The sequence below is a fragment of the Pseudomyrmex gracilis genome, unplaced genomic scaffold (assembly GCF_002006095.1).
Source record: "Pseudomyrmex gracilis isolate BER0280 unplaced genomic scaffold, ASM200609v1 scaffold_94, whole genome shotgun sequence".
NCBI classification, from domain to species: Eukaryota; Metazoa; Arthropoda; class Insecta; order Hymenoptera; family Formicidae; genus Pseudomyrmex; species Pseudomyrmex gracilis.
The window spans coordinates 454492-479963 of record NW_018020678.1 but is presented as its reverse complement, the minus strand read 5'-3'; the positions used below and the strand labels follow the sequence as shown (position 1 = coordinate 479963).

Here is a 25472-nt window from a genome sequence, read left to right as displayed (position 1 = left end):
TTCATATAGTTTCCCTAGTTAAGGGATCTTTCGGTTTTAAATTTTTACTTTATGAATATTTTTTTTAATATTTGGTGACCATAAAGAACATGACTTTAAGTATCATTATGCAATAAACTGAAAATTCGGTATGTGACACTTATATAATTATACGTAGGGAGTGACGATTCTTTTTTGATGAAATTTCCATTTATTTGTATATTGTAATATTTTTTTTATATATGTGCTTTTTTAATTTTTTTTATATATTTTTTTTATATTCTTTTAAATATATATATTTATCTGTGTTTTCTACATTTCTACTTTTATATTTCTATATCAATTTCTCTTAAAGTACTGATATAGAATTCTTTTTTAAAGACGTATATTCTTTATATCTTTTTTCTACATCCACTTTTATATTTCTATATCAATTTCTCGTAAAGAACCGATATAGAATCTTTTTTTGGAGACTTATTCTCTACATTTTTATTCTTTTCTATTTTATCTTCGCAAAAATATATATTTGAAATATATATATTAAAAAATATATATTAAAATATATATTTTTTCTATCTATTATAGAATATTAATATTTCTATCTCTTCTAATTATACACAATGGGATTTATCGGGTGGATATAATTCTTCTTTCAATCATAAAATTTAAAACAAAACTCGGACGTGAAACTAAAATATATCTAAAATATTATTTTTTAATTTTAAAACAATTGCCCCTCGCGTAAAATATTTGATAGGTTTTAAAACTTTTCTAAGTAAATAGGTAGGTAGGTAGTTATCTGTGTAGGTAGGGATGCGTATCTACAAGCGCTTGTAGAAAATAAATTAAGCCGGATAGGTAAGAAATATGTGTGTTAGATCGGAGATAGGTAGATAGAAGAAATAAAAATGTACAATTAGGATCAAGGCTGTTATGCAGCCTTAATCCTAATTAATGTGGCTAGTAACGTTTAAGATATGTCAGATGTTTAAGATAGGTAGGTAGGATTATATATACTATGTATATTGTATAATATTGTATTATATTGTATGTTATATGTAATATATGTAAACTATTGTATTCTGTTATAATGTATAAAAAATTGTAAAATGAAACTTGAAAATTGAAAACACACTGATAAAGAATTGTAATAAAGCAAAGTAATAGATATCCTTTTTGGAATTGCAACTTCTCAGACGTATATATTTGTATATCGGCAAAACACCTTTGTAATATACATGTCTTTTTGTGTAATTTGTAGTTATACGTATATATGTAGTTTTTGAAAAAAAAAAATAAAATTTATAAAGCACAGAGCAGCAAATGATGATGTAAACGGAGATGATATTTGACTACACTCCACGAATTCTGATGTTGCTCGCTAAAATAAGATTCTTTTCTTGACTATCACATCTTTTCTTGTATATCACATTTATGTTGTACGAAAAGTTGCAATGGTTTTTCTCATCCTTTTCTGTTTTCCTTTCTCATCTTCTCATCACGAGATCGGTCATTTTAAATTTCATAAAAAATCAAATTCACGCTCTCGAATATACTCACACACTTAAAGAAAGTGACCATTTAAACTCGTGGACATAGCACAGAATAGAACCGCACGCTGTAGACATACCGACATGTCGCTCGTGAACTGGCTGCGTAGTTCCAATGTGTACCACTCGTGGACATGCGCTAGTTTACGGGGCGTAAAAGTGATTACACATTCTCTTAAGGCTGTTCTATACTAATCGCAAGCGCAAACGCAAGGAACAGGTCTCGTAGAATTGACTAATCGTATTGATCAAATCTGCCAATTGACGAGCGTGATTGGTCAATTCTACGAGATCTATTCCTTGCGTTTGCGCTTGCAATCAATAGGTTTGTTCGCGTCGCACGCACCCAACATGCTCCTATTCGCTCCAACGCGCTTTTTTTCAACGAAACTTTAATGAAACTTCAAAACTTTTTTAATAAACTTTTTCAATAAAAAAAGTCGCACTTAACGCGCGGTAATGCCGGGCTACCGAATTCGCTGTTAGGGCGCGTTGAGGCGAGTAGGAGCACGTTGGGGCGTGCGACGCGAACAAACCTAATGTAGAACGGGTTAAACGCAGCCAAAGTATCCGCAGAGAATAGAACCCTACTTTGCCCGCTTTTTTTCCCTTATGCCATGTTCTATGCGCGGTAAAATTCTCTTTTGAAATTGAACGTAGTGTAAAGAACTATGGCGTCGTTTAAGAAAGTAAACACAAAGGTGTTTGCCAGAGTTGGGCCGGAATTATCGGAAGACAACATATACTGGAAGCAATATACGGTAGTTTTTGTGCTTACAGTTTGCTCTTGCGGGAAAAATAATTTTTGTTTTTTATAATGCGGGAAAAATGATTTTTGTTTCTTATAATTTCACGTGCGCCGAACGTAACCTATAAGCGACTCTTCTTAACCTTATTGCAAACAAGTTGATTTTCGAGGAAGTTTGTGATAAAAATGGCAATTTATGCGTTTGCAGGCTCCAGTTTTGCTTAAGGAATTTGGTCCAATAGATTACATTGACTTTTCACCAGTAGAACCACATTACTTCGCTGTTACTTGCTCGGTAAGAGTGCAAGTATATAATCCGATCACAAAGCTGGTGACAAAAACGTACAGCAGGTTTAAAGAGGCTGCGTATGGAAGTTGCTTTCGCAGAGATGGCAAACTGCTGTGTGCCGGGGGAGAGGAAGCGGTGGTCAGACTCTTCAACATCAGCTCGAACAGCATGTTACGGCTTTTTTCCGGTCACAAGGCTGCGGTTCACAGAGTCTTCTTTACAGCCGACGATCTTCACATCGCTTCGTTCTCCGATGACAAAAGCGTCGTATTGTGGGACATACCTAGCGAGAAACAATTGACGAGCTTTAACGAGCACAGTGATTACATCAGAGCTGGCGCTGTGAGTCCTGTGTCCACTGACGTGTTGATATCCGGTGGATATGACAAAATCGTACACATGTACGACAGTAGAACGAATAAAAAGATACTTAGCGTTAATCACGATGCACCGGTGGAAAGTTTGCTCTTCTTGCCCACTGGTGGAATATTCTTGTCCGCAGGTACGGTGTCTAATTCGCAAGGTTTCAAAGTTTGATTCTTAATAGACACATCTTTTGCGTAGGTCTAAATTATGTTTATTACTGATCTATACATCATATGCTTGCAATTTTGCTTCTCAGGCGGAACTGACATCAAAGTCTGGGACGCTCTCGCGGGTGGCAAATTACTGGCAAAAATCACTCAACATCATAAAACGGTCACATGTTTGAAAATCGCATCCAACGGTCACAGGATATTATCCGGCTCGTTGGACAGACATGTGAAAATTTACGACGCCGGGTCTTACAAAACGCTTCACACCTTAGATTATTCTAACGCAGTTCTGAGCGTAGGAATTAGTGTAAGAAACAATTTAAGTGCATCCTTTGTTTGAAAATAATAATAATAATCTTTGTACAAAAATACAATGTACAAATAAACGCGTTAATTGCAGGCTGGCGACGAGACCATCGTGGCCGGTATGGTGGACGGTCTGGTTTCGGTTCGGCGACGTGAGGAAGACGCGAAAGATGCGATAAAGCCAAGACGTAAGAAGATGTCGTACAGACATGCGGGTGAGAATCTGCACGTTCGGAGCGTCGACATGGTCGTGCAGCAGGAGGTAAAGGAGATAATGAGCAAACACGACGAGTGTCTGCGAAAATTCCAGTACAGCAAAGCGTTGGACTGCGTGATGATGAATTACGTGGTAAACAAAACGCCGCATGTCACTGTCGCACTCACGCAGGAGCTCATCAGGCGGGAAGGCCTGAGACGAGCCTTGGCCGGTAGAGACGGCAAATCGCTAGTGAATATAATCAAATTTCTGAACAAATACATTGGCAGCATACGTTTCGGAAGAGTGTTGGTGCACGTAGCAAATGTTTTATTAGGTAAATTTCGTATATATCGGTTTTTAGGAGGGTGTTGTTGTCTTGTGTTTTTTTTTTCTAATTAAACTAGCCTTTCTTCGTTAGATGTGTACGAGGATCATTTGGACGAACTGTCGGAAGAACCGCGGAAAATGATGGCGATATTGGCGGAAAAATTACAAGAAGAGGAACAGTTAATTGTGGCCCTGACGCAGCTGCAGGGCTCGATGCAGATGCTACTCTCGAGCGCCGAAACGGTTCCGTCGTCCGCCGTAAATGAGAATTATACCTTAGAACCATCGAACGCCGCGCAAACTGATCGTGATCTGGTTCTAAGTATAGCATAAATAAAAATACTATGTTTATAAGATAATATCTTTTTTGTACATAAAATAACATAAAATTCTTTTTTTGAAGTATTGTAAAACCTTTTCCTCAAAATTACTACATTGCAATGTCACAGTAATATTTAAATGATATCAGACTGTACTTTTAAGCGGAAGGTCAAAAAGGTAAACCTAATTACCTAATTACTTACTCAGGTCATCAAGACGCGTCGAAAATTAAGGTCATTTCCTATATATATATATATATGTATATATATATATATATATATATATATATGTATGTATGTATATTTGTGTCCCGGTAAAACACCTTTGTGTAATAGTAATATATGTTTTTTTTGTATTGTGGAACAGTTCTCAGTCTTCTCTCCGTAGCCTGGAACAAAACCAGATGTGACCGATTGAAAAGTTCGCGTAACTGTGGTCTTGTGGTTTCAACTGTGCACGATCTGTCACAATGGCGCTGAAAAGCAACAGCTGAATCGTCGGATCGTGGTCAGTTCTTATTTCTTTTTTTGGTACCGGCGTTGCGTGTGTAACTGACGATTTGTCAGATGGTGAGTGCGAGCAAAAACGTAACCAAACAAACCAACGGCAAGAGACAAAAACTGCGAGCGAAATTGCACAGCGCACAATTTTTAACTTAATTTCGCTCATTTCGTGTGCTGGAGAGCAAACGAGATGTGTCATGTCGTCGCGAAAATTCAAGATAAATTAACACGACTTTTCTCGACGGTTTGACAAGCCAATATGGAAACGCGAGCGAGAGAACAGACTGATTAATATTGCACATATGAGTCGTTATCATGTTCGCACAACGACGGCGCGCGTTCGGCATGTAATTTGAGACGAAGTTTGTTGACAACGTCGATTTGCGAGAGAGCGGTATTTTTTTTTTTTTGGTGATCGAATTAACGCGCGCGATAATATACAATGATGACGTTGCACCTGGCGAAGGAGAAACATGCCAAATACTTCCGCAGGGTACTACAGATGATACCGAGCAGTATGGCAGAATTTGATTCCACCAGACTGATGATAGCATATTTTGCGTTATCTGGTTTGGACGTGTTGAATTCGCTGGACGAGATCGACCAGCAAACCAGATCCGAGGCGATCGAGTGGATTTACGGCCTTCAGCTGAAGAAAGCCGGACCTCGTTCCGGCTTTCAGGCCTCAACAACAATACCAAAGGATACCCCAGATTATCAGTGCGGTCATTTGGCGATGACGTACACCGGTTTGGTCACTCTTCTTATCCTGGATGACGATCTGAGTCGAGTGGACAGAAAGTCCATCGTCGAGGGTGTTCGCGCCTGTCAGAATCCCGACGGATCCTTCACCGCGATGGTCACCGGATGCGAGAGTGACATGAGGTTTCTCTATTGTGCTTCTTGCGTTTCTGCGATTTTAGACGACTGGTCGGGTATTGACATTCCAAGAGCTGTGGACTACATTCTACGAAGCATTGTAAGTATTTGTTTTCTCGTCATGTAGTACTGATGTTGGTGTAAGATTTGGAGTTTTTTTGTTTTCATTTTTGCATTATATTTTACAGTCGTATGACGGCGGTATTGGTCAAGGACCGGGTCTCGAGTCTCACGGTGGATCCACTTTCTGTGCGGTGGCGAGTTTGTTTCTGATGAAGGAACACGTTGTTATATGGGACGTGTTGGGGCAGGATCGTTTGGCTCGGCTGGAGCGTTGGTGCCTTATGAGACAGGATGGCGGATTTCACGGAAGGCCTGGAAAACCGTCCGATACGTGTTACAGTTTCTGGGTTGGTGCTACGCTTGAACTGTTACAGTTCCTCAACTTTTCGGACGCCGAGCAGAATAAGGAATTTATTCTCAGAACTCAGGACAAGGTCACCGGAGGATTGGCAAAGTTCGAGAACACTCGGCCTGATCCCTTGCATACATATTTAGGTAAATTATAATAAAATAACACACAAAATAATAATGTAATACACAAAAGAAAGCACAAATCTTTTATACAAAATTTGACTCTTTTAACAGGTCTGTGTGGCTTAAGTCTCTTAGGACATCCGGACGTGTGTTCGATAAACTCCGAGCTCAATATCTCCCAACGAGCTTACAATCATTTGCGGCAGATTCACAAACGATGGCGGAGCGAATGATGATTTTATGAATCGAAAATAAAATTCGAGGGACATTCGTGATCATATCAAACGCACAGAGTTTATATCAGGTCAGACAGTTTTTTAGTATCCCATCGCGTCCTCTGTGCGCTAAAAGTTCTCATTCTAAAGACGTCAATTAACACTGCTACAATACAATAATTACCGTATCGCATTGATAAATGTTTTGTCTTTACATGATTTGAAGCTGTTTGTTGAACGATACGCTTGTTAACCAGTTGTATGTATAGATAGTGCCAGAAGACAGTGCGTCCGACGAAGAATCTTAATAAAAGGACAATTTAGATTATTCTTTGCAATTTATCTCGTCTTTTATAACCGGTTGTTTTTATTTTTTTTTTTATAGCACAGGTAATTTTATTAGTGACGGAGGAGAGAAATGAGGATGAACAAGTTAATCAAGGATTCTTTTGTATTTTAAAATTTAGTACACGGACGTTAAGTGAAACAATGATATTTTTAATTGACCAGAATGAGAATCGAGTTATAAGAAACACGAAGAGAATGTACAATACATAATTGAGTTTTTGAAAAATGTAACATTTTCTCTCGCAATTCTTTCAAAAAACTTTGTCTATGTTGTGTGTATTACTTTTCTACATTTTTAGTAACTTTTTACAACGATCTGGAAAACGCGGATATATTGAATACATTTTGTTTTATTTTGTATATGAAAACAAGTTGTTTTCTTTCGAGAGAGCTCTCTGGCAAATAGTTATTCAATTATTTGTCATTGTTTGTTTGTTCAAATTTCACCGTCAAATCTTTACAATTTTATTATCCTGGAGAAGATCGCAGGAACTTGATAGTCACTCTCGAATTATTTCGAACTGTCATTTATTCTTTAGAGTTTTTCGAGAGAAGAGAGAAATTTGAAAAAAAAAAATTGTGATGTAATAATTTTTTATATAATTTTTATATTTACATTTTCCCACGATCTCCTACACTTTACGTAGTTAAAAATTCAAATATTTTTCTTTTTATTCGCCGTTGTCGTCTTGATGATCGAAAAATGTTCGTGGCGCAATTTCCGCAGCTTGACGTTACACGCGCTGTGAATACTCGCGAGTTCGAGAATTGCGCGCACGCGCCACGTGTCGCTGTCATGGAAACCGGGGTGGGTTTTCGTGCGCGCATCGCAATCACAACACTAGACGTCGCTCGGTCGCGAAGCGCGACGGACGTGTCTTTGCGTGGAGTCTCGTGTCTCTTCGCAAGTGTGGCGCGCGGCGGAGTGTGTGTCAATCGCGTAATTTCTCACATTAATTAATCGCGCGCGCGGTTTTGTATTTTTACCAACTACTAGTTCTCGTCTATCTCTCTGGAATTGGACGGTGAATCAGTGAAACACTCCGAGGGACAATCGCGTATCAGAAGAGGATCGCGAAGACGACGCATAAAGCAAACGATTACGCGCGCACACGCGGAGATACCTCGTGGTGATATTTCGTCATTCGCGGTCGGGTCGCGCTCACGCGACTCGCAACATCGGCAGAGGTTAGTGACGACGAAATAAATACAAATCTACGTGCGATTTGCGTTGAAATTCAAATCGCACGAAACGAGACGCGATTGTTGCGCGCCGTCGCGTGCAAAATTGCGCGACGCTTCCTCATCTGGATAACCCTCTTGATTAATCGCGCGGGATTACACGTAGCGGTTGTGTGACGTGATGTGACAATTTTCTTTCAACATCTCGACGTAGCTCGGGGCTTCCGCGATCGGTCTCTTCGATATAATTAAAATTTGTTTGCGCGCGCAGTTAGTTTTCACGCGGAAGATTCGGAGTTTGTTTTGCGTCTTCGAGACTTCGCACGTTGTGCGAACGCGTTTGTTTCTTATTTCGAAAAAAAAAATGTGACGTACGCGATATTCGCGTGATAATTTGTAAGAAAAACGAATTTTACAGGCAGCGACACGCGAGATGTGACCCGAAGTTGGCGCGTGAAAAACGTTTTAATACGCTGCAACTTCGTGTCTAACTTTTTTAAACGCAACAATTTTTTTATTTTGTTTTATATTTCAAACTATCAAATATGATATATTTGTAAATATATCTCCGTATCTATGTATTTAAAAACGTAGTTCAAAATCTGACAAAATCTATTCAAGCAAAGCTTTGCTCCGAAGTTTAGCACGAAGTTTAAAAGTTCTCCGGGGGGAAAGCCTCTGTTGCGTTTAAGGGTTGGAAGCACGTACACAATATACCTAACCGGTATATGACGTGAGAGAGTTTGAAATTTATATGAAAATCCTTGTTTTCTCCATCGGGAGATACTAACGTAATTTTTTTTTTTTATTAATAGTATGGCAACGTTTATTAATAAAATGACTCATTTGTTCCGCGTCGTTGCTTCCGGATTAATTCGCTAATGTGTCGCGGCGGGAGAGCACGCTTTTGTGCTCTCCCGGCGAGTGGTACATGTCTGTTCGTTATCGTGACACATAAGAAATTGAGGAAAGAGCCTCGCGAGAGAAGATAAAAAAAAAATAAAAAAAAATAAAAAAAAAACTCAGCGACAAAGGGACGAAGAGCGGAGATGAGAAATTTAACATCCGAAGAAGGAGAGATTGCCACCGGGCACTCTCCGAGTATATTACACATGTACATTACACACAGTGAAATTTTTGTAGCTTTATCGTCCGTATTCCCACGAAAACGTCTTTCTCTCGCCCGGATCCTGGAATCGTTTTGACTAAAGTTTACTCTCCTCTGGCTGCGTCAAATTTTTTTTCATTTACGCAGATAATTTCCTCGGGGAAAAATGACTGGAAGTGTTTTTTTTTTTTTTTGTGTCTTTAAGATGAATCGCATGAGAAACACACGTCAGGTAAAATGTCTTTCTATCACAGTGAGGCAAAAATATTTAATTAATTGTCGCAAGGATTTTTAATAATATATGCATTTAAATACAACAGAGAAGATATCTTTAAATATTATACATTTGTTTTTTTTTAAATGACATCTCAGTTCTTACACCAGGTGGTAAAATATCTTTCTTATCTTTGTCGCAAGAAAAAACTTTTTATTACTGCTATTAAAAGGAGTTTGTTTCAGTTAAATTAAGAAACAGAACTTTGAGAGAACACGTTGGATGTATATGTGCGACATGTATATTTATTAACGTATATAAATTAATACACATAGAAAATTTACACGCAGCTCTCAAAAAGTCTCATTTCTCGATTTAGTTTATATTTAATAAAACCGTATATTTGTTGTGTATTTTTTTCATAATACTACCGTATATATTTGTAAACACACGGAAGAACATCTTTAAATCAAATATTATTACGTACCTATATTTTGAAATGACATCTCGAAATCTGACGATTATTACATCAAAACACTTTTATTTTTTTTTATATTTTTTTATATTATTTTATATTTTTTAATATTTTTTGTTTTGCCACTCATCTATCGAGAGTGTATTTTAAAAACATCACCTTTTTCGTCAAATATCAAAAAGTTACCACATCTATTTCCTCCCGACTCGCCGCGGTTTCCGACATTTCGACAGCTCGACGTGGTAATCGGAGATGTTAAAAGGCATTCGTTTTTTTTCTTCCTTTGGTATTTCCGAGACGTTTTTTCGCTTACTTTTAACATATATCGTGCGGTTTGTGTTGCCGTGCTTCAAACGCTTAAATTCAATGTTGATTCAGGTCTTTGTGCGTTGTTATTGATAAACGTGCTCACAAAGTGTTAAAATACATTCTACACGTACGTCGAAAAGGACATTTATATGTATATATTTCAAATTTATATTATGTTATCTGTCGTGCGACGTAATTACACGAGTTGATACGTCGAGTGAATCAACGCGACCTATTTTTCGAATAAACAACTACATTCAAGCTTGCGATAATTATAGAATAATTATTTTTGGAGTAAAATTACTCCATAGAATTACACGTCGTAATACATATTCGTCACGGATTTTCACACACGCGATACGATTTTATAACAGCTATTGAGTTTGGGTTTTTTTATTCTTTTTTTTTTTTTTTTTAATTATCATTACGTCGCTCCATTTGCTTAACGATTTTAATGACCTCGTTTGACCTTAATACTAGAGCGCGTATAATAATGTATCGAACAGCGCGTCAGCAAAACTAGGTGTCGTGCAATCTCAATTTTCTCCGCGTTCAGTTCGGAAGTTCAAGAAACGCGAATAAAAAAAAGTCTCACGCGACAAAACGCGGAAAGATGAGCCACTCGCGATTTTGTGTTGAGTCGCCGCGTGAGTCATCGAGAGACAGAAAATCCTTGTGAGTTATCGGACGGTGAGTTATCGAAAACGGTAATGACAAAAGTATGTACGTATATATAAAACTTCCATTGCACATACGTGTACAAAACGATAAAAACAGACAAATGGAAATACATCGCAATTAACTCTCGAAATTATTTGCCAGAAAATTAACCCGATTGCAAATTTATTCGAGAATATGGAAGCAAAATGTATTATACAACGGAATCATCGACGATACGTCATGAATGTTTTTTACATTCAGAATTTTCAATCGCACGTAATAAATTCCGGCGTCATTAAAGTTTCATGCGTCTCGATCAAGTCGCGGAATTATAAAAAAAATTGATTCTCAATTTAATTGCGACAAATAATTTTGTTTTTTTTTCTCCGCAGTCGCAATTTCATCGAAATGCGAATGTAAATGTATTATTGACTATATTAAATGAAAAATATAAATTATAATTTATATTAAATATCATAGTACAAGTGACGCGCGCGAAAAAAAGTTTAATGATTCTTGATTTAGTGAAAGCGTACATGAGAAAGTCCCGTCTTATCCTGAGAATAAGTCCGCATATCATGCAAACTTTCGTGATAGTCTAAATATAGACATCGATTAGCGTGAATCACAGTTATTATACATATTACGAAAGCGATCGGACGGGAGAGATTAAATTACAAAAAAAAAAAAAAAAAAAAACCCGAGTTATCCAACCGCGGAAGAAAAGAAAACGGATGCGCATTTCGCAACGCGCGTGCGAGAAGTCGCTTTTTTAATTGCGTCATTTGTTCGTAGTGATTTAACGCTGTGTCGTAAAACGCACACGTTCAGCAACTGGAACTAGGAGCGACTATCCTACACTTCGCCGAAAGTCAATTGAGTTTAGCGACACACAACTGTAGTTGTTAACTTTGATAGTTTGTCTTTTTCCGCAGCCACCTAGTAACGGGAGTAAATAAGAGAGTCGACTGAACGTTTCAATTGACATTGGACTAAACTCGGATGTTCGATCGACGCGTGGTGTGTGTACTCTGCACTTTGTACACATCTCAGTACCGTAAATACGATACAAAAACTAATAAAGAGAACGATATGTAATTTATTTAACGTATAAATATCGAGTAATATTTAATATGATTAACCTTTCGTTGAATGACGTGGGTTTTCCAGACCCACTCAGAAATTACGCATCGACGTCTAGTAAAACTTAGTTTTTTTGACGTTTATATCTTAGAAACTAGAGATTTTTTCTATTTGTTATCTTTTTGGTCGACGCAAAATCGTTCAATCTTTGATTAAAAAAAACCAAAATTGAAAAAATATTGATTCTTCGCAAAGATATTTGATTTCAAAGTCGCGTGGATCTCACAGACCCAGTCAGTTCAACCAGTCATCAGTTTTGAAAGTCAGTTCACGGAAGGATTAATAATATTATTTGATATACAAGATAATAGAAAAAAAAAAAAAAAAAGAATATACTTAGGGTAGACCGGCGTAGTTGCGCGACGTTTACCGAGGTCGGAAAAAATCGATTCTTAGGCCTGGCTCGGTTCTTTCTCGCTCTATATATCGGTTTGAATTATGCAAATATCGTTAATTCATGTTTACCTCGGCTCAAACCGTAATCTAATTTTCCGTGTCATATCGCGCTCCCGACGATAAACGGAGAACCGCCATTAGTTTTTTTCTCTCTTTGTTTCTCGCATAAGAAGTTTTTCGCACATTCGATGCGATTAATAGGAGAGACATGGGCACACACGGGATCTTCTTAAAAGAATCATTATTTTTATCGTCGGCAAATGAGACGTGTCGTATTTTTAATTAATTCTTATTTTAACTTGTTAATAATAGGGAATTGGAAAAAATTTATATCGAATATCGATGTCGCGTCGAACGATCGCGTTGTGTATCTCTCCGGTCCGCGAGAAGACGCACTTTATCGATAGCCCGATATACAATTTTTTCCCCTCTCCGAACAAACTGCCAACGTTACTTTATCGTGCGCGTATCAATACGGAATAATCGAATATAATTCTTATTCGTAGAAAAACTCGAGGGTTTCACAGACGAAAAAAAATCGATGATCGTTAAAGCGTGAAAATCCTTTTTCACGATGCATGAATTTTCATCGGTGCGGACGCGCGCACAGTTTGTCGGCGAAAAATATCGAACTCGTGAAATTCGCGAAAACTCGTGTTCGTGAGTTGCTTTGTCGCGCGACAAAGTATAAAAGAGTTGTATTTTATATACATACACACACATACGTTGTTTCTAAATAACCCTGTCGCCTGCAAGCACAAGTGTATTACGCGTGTGTTGCCGCACAAGTGTGTGACATAAGACATTTCAGAAATCTATTTTGCTTTATTATCTTGTAGGAGCAAGTATTGACTTTGCGCGATCAATAACGTATTTACACATCCAGTGTACAAATCGCGCGCGTAATTTAATTGCGAATTAAAGTAGAAAGGAAAACTCTTCACACAGCTTAGAAGGAAAAAAAATCAAAGAATTATAAGTTTCAAAAGAACAGAAAAATATAAATTTTTTTTTTAGTAGAATAGAAGATTATAAAAAAAAAAATTTTGCAAGAATAGAATAATAAAAGTATTTTTAAAAGAATATAAATTTTTTTTATATGAAATATTTGAATCAACGTTGCCGCTGTTTGTTCCATTTTTTTTATTCAATGTCGGATATTTTGTTGAAAACTCAATTTAACAAAAAATCTACTTCGATTTAAAAGCACCGCGAGAATTTTATCCGCGCATCCATTTTAGTTTCTTTTTCGATATTTAATTCTCGAAGGAATTGTTTACTTTCGAACGCTCTCTTTTCGTGTTTTTTTTTTTTTTTTTTGCTCGCAAATTGACTCTCTTGAGTTTGACGAAGCTCGTTCGAAATTTTAACGAAATTTCCGAGGCGTTGTATTCGGTCGGACGAGCGTATGCGCGCGTGTAATCGCGCACGCGGCGTTACATGCGCGCCGGTTGTGCCGTAAATAGAAGAAGCTAACGAGTAACCGCGCGCGATGAATGAGGCTGTTGTTCGCGCGTTGCCCGCGCGCGCTTGCTTCCAATTACGGGCGCGTAGGAACGCGATGCACCGGTTTTTCATAAGTCCGCGGATAGTGCAACGCGCCGCACATGCACACACGTGCGTTGCGCGTTGCGCCACGACACGACTATTGCGGCGTTTCTCCCCTTCTGCGAGAAAAACGACGACGGACGACTTTTTCGTTGCACGCGCGCGAGTTTTGCGTCGGAGTCGCGCGAATCCTGGGTGCGAGGAAAAACGGCGGGTGTGCGTTTTCTCGCGCACAAACGCATTTCCCGCATAGAAATTTCTCACGAGGTAGTAAGGTAATTAATGAATGATAATTTAATTAGATGTGCAAATATTAATCATAATTAACAATTGTAAATATTTTATTTTGATCTAATTAGTTTTTTAATAAATTTTTGGCTTTGATTTACAGTAGACAATTCAGTCTTTTGAAGAAATTTAAAATTCTGATATAATTCTGTATTTTCGAATTCTGATTAAAAGTAAAACGTCTGTAAAACGTTTTGAAAACGAGAATCCAATTAGAAAATCTAAACAACATTCGTTTGGATAAAAGTCGAAGAACGCGAAAGATTGTACTTGAATGATTAGACACAGAGATGTGATTATTGGTATCCATTTTTTTGTTTTTTTTTTACAGTCTTCTATTCCGCATGCTATTCTGAGAACGTGCGTATTACATTCGATGTCAACTCGTCCATCGTACATTGTTTTAATACGTTCTCTTGCGTCATTGAGTGCGTTCGATCAAAGAAAGTGTGCCGTTGACATCAGCACGGAAATGTCGAACGGTAATTGGTTCACGCGATTGAATCGTCGATCAGAACGAAATGTCACAAAATGAAACGATTCCGACGCGTATTGCAAAGTTTTACACTTAATGGATAAAATAACGTCGACCAGACTTTTTGTCCGATTGTAATTTTTACACACACGTCATACGCGTGTTTTGGATTTGCGGAATTTTATTTCGACTTTTATACCCGCGACGCGTAATGGTTCGTGTAACGTAATGGTTTCAATTTGTTTTACAATTGATTTTTGACTCTTTTATTCTTCGTTAAATTTTTTTAAATTAATTCTTACTTTCTGTATCGAAGTAAGAATTTGATTATTCGCGACTAGTTACGTAGTTCTTGTTATTTTTTTCTCGAAGCTCTTCATTCGAATTTTCAGGCCAATCTGTGGATTTTTCTGACAATTACCGAGACTTCAGGTAATTACCGCCTGTGTTCCCGTAACTTTTTGCGATAATATACGCGATATTGTGCGGGAAATATTCATACAAAGTAGAGAAGGTGTTGCGCGAATGTATATGGGAGATATGCGTGTTTCGCGGCGAAACACGCACATCAACGTAATTCTCGTAAGAGCGATAACAGCCGTGTTAATTTTCCCTATTATTGCGACCTTGTCGTGACGAGGTGATGTTACGTATATATCTTGCCCCTCCCCCCTTCCCTCCGTCGTCGTGTATTTTTTTTATTATTCAAACACGCGCGGAATTCGTATCATCGGCAGCCTTGGCCATTTCACGTTCGTATATGAGAGAAAGAAGATATAACGGAAAGGATACTCGCCGGAGGAGTGGCGAGTGTTTGCTAACAGCGTCGTTTTATTTCTGTGACGCGCATTAGAGAATTTAATTAGAAAATTGATTAATGAATGCGTTTCAGTACCGAACGCCGAGTTATTTCAGTTTCTAGATGTATGTTTTTTTTTTTTTTTTTTAAGCAATTCAAGAGATGCAGGATGTGCGACGTCTCAAACAGTTTCCTCGTAAACCTGTGTCTGCGTAAAAAATAATTATTGATCGACGAAATAAGTAGCAGTCGTTAGGAATTTATTAAACCTGTTTTCTCGCAGAGAACGGCGTGGTTTTATTTTCCGCTTTTCGAATATATCTGTGTGTGTGTGCGTGTAATTAAGGACGCTTCGTTCCTGCGAATTTATGCGTTTGGTATCGGGGATTTGTACGAGGAAAAGAAATGCATTTCATGTGTATTTTTCGGTATTTAAATAGAAATTAACGCGCGAGTCAACTTTAAACTCTGAATCGTTGAGTCTCTTTTTTCTTTTGTCGTCCGGCATTTTTCGAAAATCTCTCTCATTAAAAATCCATTAAAAATAAATTAGATAAAACTGTTTTTCATTAAATACAACAACACGACACACGCGTCAGTAGACTCTCAAAGAAAGATGGCAGAAGTTTTGTAAAATTTCTTCGGTATTTAAAAAAATCAAATAAAAAACGCGATCGATTGTGTGAAAACGCGCCATTTGCGTTGCTGAGAAATCCGTAATCCCGAAACGAAAGGAAGAGAAGAAGGGTTAGATTTCGAACGTGGTGTGGTTTCGAGAGAGTGCAACGATCTCGCGAAGTCGTCTTTAACAGAAAGTACGTGTTTTGCTTTTGCGTAATCCGCGTCTTTCTAACTTGTCTCTACGGAGTCGTTGTACGTTGTAGAAACTTGACCACGTGCTTCTGCTTGCTGTGCACGCATATCGCGGCTGTTACTTCCCCGTACATTATAAGTCCGGGGGGCAGGTGGCCGGTTATCCCGAGCAAAGATGCTCAGTTTAACGAGGAGGGGTAGAATACGCGTGCTGCCGGTCGCGGCACAGCTGCTCGTCGGTGGCGCGACAGCTGCGTCTTGGGGCGCGAAAAGAAAGCGAGGAGGGTTCACACAACACCCGGGTGCTCCCGACCTCTCTCTCTCTCTCCATCTCTCTCCCGGTAATAGTATTGCGCCAGTAAACATTGCGAGCACACAGTGGACGATTCGCGCTCTCTTCGGCGTCGTCGTCGTAGTCGATACCCGCGATCGATTTTCCTCGTAAAAAAGTTTCAAAAATACAAAGATAACGTAAAAAAGCTGTGTGCCCGCGTGTGTAACCCGCGCCGGTCGAATAAACTTTGCTAATGAACCTCGCGCTGTTCGATACGTTTCGCTAGCGCGCGCGCTAAGTAATTGTATCGCTCGTACAACACGGCGCAGTCGACGAAGACCGCGTTTCGAAGTGCCGTGGGAAAATTTATACGGTAATTTATATATTAAATGTATGTAGCGTGAGTAAAAATGGCTGTTTTGCTTTGTGAGAACGCAATTAAAGCGGATGTGTGATCGAGGTAAGAAATGTATACGTATAATATACAAATTTAGATTTTTTTATATACTTAATAATATTTATTCGTAAAATTACGTTAACGTTAATCCGCAATTATTTCGCCTTTTTTCTTCTGTTTTGAACGCCTTCTGCGTTCCAAGATTATACGTGCAATTATATTATTGAGTTCAATCTAAAGCTTTAATAAAATATAATAGACATGTTTTATGAATATTTTATTAGAGGAATTAATTAAATCAGATTTTTCATTGCGTCAATATTTCCGTCTCTCTGTTTAACAGCCATTATTAAACACACAATACGTGTATATTTGATCGGAATAATTCTGCAATTACGGAAAAAAATAAAGAGAAAGAGAGAGAGAGAGAGAGAGAGAGAGAGAGAGAGAGAGAGAGAAAGAAATATGTGTATTGAACATCGCGATATTTCACAGCAGCGCGATGTCTGTCATTTTTTATTTACTCATTGCCGTGATTTCTCCGAGAAAAACAAGTGCTCTTCAATAGCTTCGTCATCAAAACTCGTCATCCGTTTTACTCTCGCGGAAGTACCGGTGTTGACACAAACAACGACAGATGTTCAATTTAATCAACATTTTTCCGGAAAATGTTGATTGTAGCTTCGCGTCTTTCGACAACGCGTCTAACGATAACGACACGACGTTTCTCTGATAATGACTCTGGTAGCGACTAATTTTAGAGAGATGACAGAAAACGTGTGTGTGTGTGTGTGTGTGAGTATTTACTGTGTGAATAAAATAAAATTTTTCATTCGCCCCGTTCGTTAAAGAAACCGCACGTGTTGCGTTTGTGTTAGTGCGCGTGTTCAGCACGTGTATACCGACAAATAATTTGCTCTCGAGCCTTTTTAATCTCCGTTTCTCTTTGCGCGAAGTCTCTCCGCGCGCGTCTCTCTCTTTACCCTAATGAGGGGTGGTTCTCGTTCGACGTCATTACGCGACCGTTCCACGTGTAAAACGTCCGTTTAATTCGGCGCGTTGACGCAAACGTTAAGCTACCTGCGCTACTCTTTGTGTGTGTGTTTATGTGTGAAGACATGAAGAGAACAGTATCGAACCACACATCACCGATATTCGGGACGCGCGCGCGCGCGTGCTCTCTCTTTCTCTCTCTCGCTCTCTCTCGCTCTTCAAACGTGTATGGAGAACCGATAATTACGTTTGCCTCGTATCCCGGCCTAGTAGTTTACAGCGGCATTGTTTCACGACAGTCGCGTAGAGCTCGCGCTCATCGTGAGTGCCGATATTGCCAGGCACTCCTGAAACCGCTCTGCAATTTCGATAAGTGCAATTTTCGAGGCTGCGGACACGCGGAAGTGCCAGTCCCCTCTTCCCGTTCCCTCCCCTCAGATCAGCGCGTTTATATTGTAGCGAACGGATACGCATCCCAAACACACAGCGTTATCGTTTCCGCGCGTGTGTGTGTGTGACGTTCGTTCGATCTTGGGAAAAACTTTCTGATGAACTTATGGATGATGGAAAAGCTTCCGAGTCGCCTGTAAATGAATTTTACGCTACATATGTTACAAAATTCTCAAGTTTTTTATATTTTTAGTTTATCTTATCTCTTATTAAAATGTCAGAGAGAGAGAGAGAGTTAAAAACTTTAAACACACAGGAAGAGCAGATCGAAAGAGTAAATCAGAATATAAGATACGAAAAAAAACAATGGAATAAAGTGAAAATACAATTAAAATACGCGATAAACAAATGAAAAAGAAAATCAAAGTTGCATGGCGTTTTGATAACACAACTTTGCGGTCTCTCTCAAGAGAAGAGATGCACATTCTGTAACATCTTTTCCGTAATGTGTTTCGAGCAAATATAACCAGCGTCGGGGAGTTGTGTCTCTCGAGGAGGAATAAATTTTAAATCGAAGTGATTTAACTTTGCGAAATTTTTTTAAGCGTTGTTTGAGATCACCGGGGGGTGCATCTGTCGTCGTGTGCGCGGACCGCGAGGCGCAGACAAAATTATATTCTACGATGTGAAGATTCGAGTTGCGCGGATCTAACCGGTTTTCCATGAAGCGAGACTAGATTCTGGTGAAATGCTTTTCGCGGTGTAAACTCGCATGTATATAATATACATACATATATAAACACACACACACACACACACACACACAATACATACGTGTACGTATCGAATCAGATTGTAGCGGGACGAGGGGAGTAAATCGAACTCAAGCGAGCAAGAGATACAAGTTGTTATTTATAGCCGGCGATCGAATATTCCAAAGACAAGCCACCTGATGGACGGTCTTGAAAGATGTATACGCCGGTAAAGAAATAGCTATCCAAACAGGACTTTATTTCCCAAGTTGATTATTCCGCGAATCGCAATTGTAAATCACGAATTCGCTCACGTGTGGCGTTTGTTTTTATCGCTGCGATCATCACAAATGCGCCAACGTTGTGATACGCGATATAACAGTTGACAGCGAATCGTCATTCGAGTTTGCGATCGAATTGCGTCGTTTAACGCGCTTTCGAAACAACATTTCCGCGGGCAAAATGTATTTTTCCTCGCGGCGAGATGAAGAGAGAAAACGCCAAAGCGCTCTGTGTTTGTTTTCATTCGAAATTTTACACAACATCGACGCCACATCGTCGCGTATTATTTATCTGCCGCGTAAATCGGAAATTATCCGATAAAGCTTCCCTTCTTCGATTTATCAACGGGAGCAGATTTATTTCTCCGCTTTGCATTTCGCACGCGCATCGGAAAATTCGCCGGGTATTTTTCACACGGAATTGTGTGCACAGTCCCGAGTAACGATCGGGGACGTGTACACACACGGAGCCATGTGTGTGTGTGTGTGTACATGTTTGAATGAGCACGCGACAGTGCACAGGTGACTGAAAGCGCCGACGTGGGCGCCCTAAACGGAGTCCTGACAAGAGGTCGCGAAGCGGAGAAAGAGAGAGCGAAAGTGTCCGGCGATCGATCATTTATAAACGCGCTCTCTCACGCATCGCTCTTGCGACTGCGGCTCAGGATTCGCGAGGTCGCACATATATTTCGCGAACGTCGGAATTGTCAACCCGGGAATTACGGTATGAAAGCGGAAAAAATGGATGAATTAATTAAATCGCCGTGGCTCATCGCGATTGCACAGCAATATACAAGTCTATGGAGCGGATACGCACACGGATGTTATAAAAACTTATTTGTTAATATTAAATCGAAATTTTAATTAATCTCAAAATTCGAAAAATTTGACACGATATTCCTCGTTACCGGGGAAAAAATTGATATTTTTTTGATTTTATGTATTTCGGATGAAAAAATTTCTCGATTTTATTTCTCTTTTTTTGTATTCGCTCCGATATTTTTCCGTCTGTTATTCGCGTTTTGTTCATCTAAATTTTTATTCTGATTAACACATTGGTTGTGTTATATGACAATAACACACACACACACATGTAGCGCATTTTTTTCTGTTTATTTTTATTCTGTTTATTTTCTCCGATATCCGCTCCTATTCTTTTTTAAATCTTTCAAATTTACTTTTTTTTTTTTTATCTCGTAGGTTTGTCGCATGTCTGTTTTTACATTTTGTTTCTTGATAGCATTTTGGACAAAAATTCGGAACATTCTGCAACCAAAACGTTTTTTTTTCTTTTATTAATCTCGCGTACAAAAACGTCGGAATGTAAATGGTTTAGGAATACCCGGTTCGACGCGAATTCTCCGAGTTTTTTTTTTTTTTTTTTTTTTTAATCGATTGCCCGCCGTCCGTTCAGTTGTGTTCAAAGGTTGAATGAGAGTCTCTGGCTCGCCTTGACGCTCCTTACAAATCGATTCAACTGCCAAAGGTAGTAGTGGCTTATACCGCGCGCGTACATGCGTACATACGTGCGTACACACATACACGCGAATAATCGCTCGCGACATGGATGTCGTTGGCTCTCTCGCGTTACATTTCATTTCCAACATTAGGATCGTTCGCGCTCGTTAAGACTTATTGTCCGAGCTAAGAGAGAGAAAGAGATGAGATGTTCTCCGTCGATGCGCGCGAAATTGACTTCGTGAACAAATAAAACCACAAAAAAAAAAAAAAAAACATTTGCACATAACGAAACGCCGAGATGTTTCGAACATCGTGCAAATTGTATTTATATTTTATTTACGTTGGTTTGTAAAGTTGTTTTTTTTATTATTTATTATAGCGAAGCGCAATATCACAAGTTTTTATATATGTAAAAAATAACAATTTGTATCCTTGAAGTTTGTGTCTCTTTTGCTGAAAGAGCCTCCATCGATGTCAAGGCTAGTGGCGCTCTGAAAAGGCCGGTATTTGCGAGAATATTTACGAGACACGCAACAACGTACATGAACGTAAAGGATATATTTTGTCCCGTAATCTTCTTGTCTGATATAAAAAAGCGCACGTAAAAATTTTTCATTTCGACATCTGCGAAGCTTTTCTCGCGGGGGGAAGTTTTGCGAATTGCATCTTTTGTTTTTTTTTTTTTTTTGTTTACGAACGCTCATTACGAGCAAATTGATTCACATCGTCGATGATACTTTTAATTCGCACAACGGAGCGTAATTAACTTTATCTCGACCGGTTTTGTGAACGAGGCTTTGTATTATATTTCGTAGAATCGAGCGGCTATTGTTAGCGATTCGCTGAACGGATTTCGGGGCAAAAAGTATAGCCCTTACTTTTTGATTCGCGATAATAAACCATTTTGCGAAATTACACGAGGACGGTCTCAAAGCTGTCTTTTGTGTTATAATAAAAACGCAGCGCGCGCTTTCATCGCCTGTGAAACATGAAACGGAAGAGAGACTTTTGCAACAATGACTATTTTTAACATTTTCAGTAATGGTTTTTTTTTGTAACATTTTCAATAATTACATCGACTTTCTTTGTGCGTAAACAAATATTTTGTCGAAAACACCGCGAGTTTTTCATTCGTTTCACTCGCGACAACGTAATTAATCGCGATAATACGATGGGAAATTAATTTACAGCGTATTTTTATTGTATATAACATTTCTGTTTACTGACTATTAATTTTCAGACTGTTTTACGTTTAATGGTAATATATTATTATTCGCATTTTTACAGCTTATTTGTTTTTTCGCGACTCTGCCAGAACTTTTGTGGCGTTAATTGAGATCCTAACTGACGCGCACGCGCGCACACATATAAATATTTCCATAAATATTTAACCGGATACACATATAAATATTTCCATAAATATTTAACCGGATGTTTGTTTATCGCTCGCAGGTGGCGTGGGGCACGGCCGTGATGGAATTACAGAGCTGGCTGCTCTACCACTTAGTGGCCGTCACCGACTGCAATCAAGGTAGTGAAGAAGATTCGTCGCTCGTCTCACGCTCACTTGAACCCATGACATTTGTGTTCACAACGCGCGTTACACACAAACAATGTGTGTTACGCTCGACAATCTTTGTTTGATCCCTTTTGATTTTATTTTAGTTACATTTGCCTGAGTTTACGCTGCGGATCATTCGCCTCTCACACACACGCACACTCATTCGAGTTTTTCGCCGCTAGTTGTTTTGTTTGATTTTCCATTTTTCGTGCGTTATCACGAAACCGGAGGAAACGGTGGTCTACCGATGCTTGACGGTGAGTTTGTCACAATTAAAGTGTGTTAATATCACACACACACACACACAGAAACACTATGCACGCCCACAGATCGTTGCACAAGCCGCGATCGAGATAAGACGCGGAAACCTCCGTTCTCAGGAGACTGAGAATCGTGTAAACGTCCCGTCTTTCTCGAAGAGTCGTCAGACTTTCTACTTTTGTGCCACATTCGAGAAACACGCGCAATTCTTTTGTTCTACCGTTCTATTGTAGCGAGTTATTAAGACGTTAGCGGTTTTTTTTTTTTTTTTTTTTTTTTTTAAGAAGAAACCCGCTTCTCTGTTGTTGAACAACACGTGTATGTACTTACATGAAGTCTATTACAAATTCTTTATTAAATTTGAAAAAATTATTAAAAACAATTACGTCAGATATTATTTGAAACATTAAAAATGTCAAATTATATAAAATTGATACACACATATAATATTAAATATAATATATAAAATACTCATTTACTATAGAATTAATTTAAAATTGACAAAACCTAAATTCTCGAATGCTAAAAGTTTTCTAATATGACGTAGAGCATGAGATAGAGTTTCGCGCGGAATCACATATTTGCGATTATTTGCAATTGAAAAGTTCGCAGCACGATACTCGTAACAAACAAAACGAGAGAGCGCGGTTGCGTTTAAAACAAAAGTGAGAACAACGCGGGCCAATGCGGTTGCGATATGTAACAAGCTGTGGTCGTTCATTGTGCGAAACTATTGCAGTGATGCAGTCGGCGAACACAATCGGAGGTGGTGGAGGAGGTGGCGGCGGCGGCGGCGGCGGCGGTGGCGGTGGCGGAGGAGGAGGAGGAGGATCGTATTCCGGCGGTAACGGAACCGGAAGTCGCACCCGCGATTTAGGATTGCGCGCCCAGAAAAAGCTTCTGGGCCGCATAGTGTCCACAAATGCCGGCCGGTCGCTTTTCATCGACGACGCCACGACGTCGTTGCTCGACAACGTCTACAAACTGATGGAGAGCGTTGCCAAAAGCAACCCGCACCTAGACAAGAAAGAACCCGAGAAGGTTCTCAAGAATATCGTCAAGCTGTCTATTAAGGTATACACTCGAGAGAAAAATTTGACCCTCAATCGTGGACGTTGTCCAAAGAATTTGAAGGAAGTTAACTTCCTTCAAAAAAGTGAAAAGTTTCTTGAATTATTTTTAAAGAAATATGAAAACTCTCTTTTCTATTATTATTATCATTTTCACACAGAGTTAACATTATTGTTTTCACGGAGTGAAGTTATAAAACTTGTAAATTTTACGTTGATATTTTTCTCCGCCGTGGCGTGTAAATTACTCGCGAATCTGAACCGCAATTCGCAGATCGGACTTGTGCAGCGCAGCCATCAATTCCGTCCACGCGACGCCGAGAAGCTGGATGAGCTACGTGAGGCCCTGGGGGCGGTTGCGATGACTGTCGTGTCGTTCTACGAAGTGGATTACAGTTACGACCAGGAGTATCTGATGGGCTCGTTGGAACGCTGCCGGTCGTTGCTGCAGGAACTGATCAAGCCACATCTCACGGACAAGTCGTTGCAGCGTTGCGATCAGGTGTTCGACTTCCTGACGTATCCCAAATTCCTGGACTCGGCGTTTCGATACGACTCCGAGCACAGACCCATTCTCGGCATGCTAGTCAACGATCTGAACAAGGCGTTGGACGCCAGGCGGCTTTGATTATTCTTCAGAAACGTCAAATTGTTTTGACGCGTTTTCGCTGACGAGCGATAACGCGACGATCGAGTCGTCTCGACGGGATGATAATCGTTTTAACGATCGCGAGAGAGATCGGTGACGAGTCGATCGGTAAACAATCGGAAAGCGAAATCCACGAGCGTGTGCTTCGTTTACATTTAGTTTCAACGGCAAACAGACGACGTTTTACGCGCGACACGACAAGTATTAGTTTTCTTCGTAGCGTTAGATCAAAAGCAAAAGATGTTTCTCTTGTTCGCGACCACTTTTCACCATCCCCTCCTCAGTAGCTGGGTCGGGCCCACTCAATGCGGACCACTCTTGCTCACCAATTTACGCAATAATTGTCTAATACTCCGCATCTATTTTAAGGGTACAACGTCGTCCGCGATAATTGATGTATGTGATATAACAATGTGTATTTGTGTGCAGGACATCGTCATACCAAAAAAAAAAAAAAAAAAAAAGTATAATGAGCTTACCGTAAACTATATATAGATTAAAGTTACATAGATTTGAGGGTCTGTGCGTGATCCGATTCTATTCAAGTTTGTTTTTACTTAATCTAGTTCTCTCATTGTCTTTACACAAAAAGATTTATTTGTATATATAATTTTTCGTGTGATTTACTTTAGAATATAACGCGCGAGGTATTTTTTTCCTATTTCAGAATCCTAGAGTTACACGTTCGTTTCAGGAGGTCGATTTTGTATCCACGCAATGTAATGACAATTACAAAAGTGAGCAAATTTACTACTTGTTGACCAATAAGATCATAGATATTTTAGTAAATTCGCTCACTTTTGTAATTTTTACTACACTGCGTGATACAGAATACCAGGTTTAATTTTTCTTGTCATGTTTGGCAAATTCTATACTCACAACTAATTGTATACATATATATGTGTGTGTTTACACAAGTGTACGATATAAGTAAAAGAGCTCGTGAAGCGAGCAGTAGCGACGCTGCCGAAAGCAGATTGCGAGTTAGATCCCAGTTTTGCGGTTGTAAAAAAAAAACTAACACCCTCTCGCCAAATTAAATCAAACGATTCACTTTCGGCACGGATCACACGACAAATTCCGCAGCACGGAGGATCTTGACGGTTAGATGAAAATAAAAAATATGACGTTTTTCGAAGATCCATCCGTCGATCAAATGATTTGACCAAAAAAAAAAAAAAAAAAAACTAAGCGTATCGACATTTCAGGGCAGATTGTCCTTCGTGTTTCGAACTG

General features: G+C 39.1%; 3 protein-coding genes across 7 annotated transcripts; all 3 read left to right on the top strand.

Annotated features, from left to right (window-relative positions):
- The first annotated feature begins 2167 nt into the window (after positions 1-2167).
- Positions 2168-4328, top strand: LOC109855643 (U3 small nucleolar RNA-associated protein 15 homolog). The gene is made up of 5 exons (XM_020430109.1): positions 2168-2290; positions 2486-3068; positions 3189-3409; positions 3503-3941; positions 4026-4328. The coding sequence occupies exons 1-5, from the start codon at positions 2201-2203 to the stop codon at positions 4265-4267; spliced, it is 1575 nt and encodes a 524-aa protein (XP_020285698.1). The 5' UTR covers positions 2168-2200; the 3' UTR covers positions 4268-4328.
- A 457-nt stretch (positions 4329-4785) lies between these two features.
- LOC109855650 (geranylgeranyl transferase type-1 subunit beta) lies at positions 4786-6717 on the top strand. Its single transcript, XM_020430117.1, has 3 exons — positions 4786-5737; positions 5826-6195; positions 6286-6717. The coding sequence occupies exons 1-3, from the start codon at positions 5201-5203 to the stop codon at positions 6405-6407; spliced, it is 1029 nt and encodes a 342-aa protein (XP_020285706.1). The 5' UTR covers positions 4786-5200; the 3' UTR covers positions 6408-6717.
- Positions 6718-7571: 854 nt separating this feature from the next.
- Positions 7572-25423, top strand: LOC109855652 (tumor necrosis factor alpha-induced protein 8-like protein). 5 transcript variants are annotated; one of them, XM_020430119.1, is made up of 5 exons: positions 13837-14047; positions 22148-22226; positions 23257-23295; positions 23335-23591; positions 23862-25423. In XM_020430119.1, the coding sequence occupies exons 2-5, from the start codon at positions 22169-22171 to the stop codon at positions 24213-24215; spliced, it is 708 nt and encodes a 235-aa protein (XP_020285708.1). In that variant the 5' UTR covers positions 13837-14047; positions 22148-22168; the 3' UTR covers positions 24216-25423. The 5 variants fall into 5 exon arrangements, 1 of the variants encoding a protein (XP_020285708.1); XR_002250323.1 differs by lacking the exons at positions 13837-14047; positions 23335-23591; positions 23862-25423 and adding exons at positions 7572-7925; positions 22361-22513 and having other exon boundaries at positions 23257-23308; XR_002250325.1 differs by lacking the exons at positions 23335-23591; positions 23862-25423 and adding an exon at positions 22361-22513 and having other exon boundaries at positions 13829-14047; positions 23257-23308.
- Positions 25424-25472: the final 49 nt, after the last annotated feature.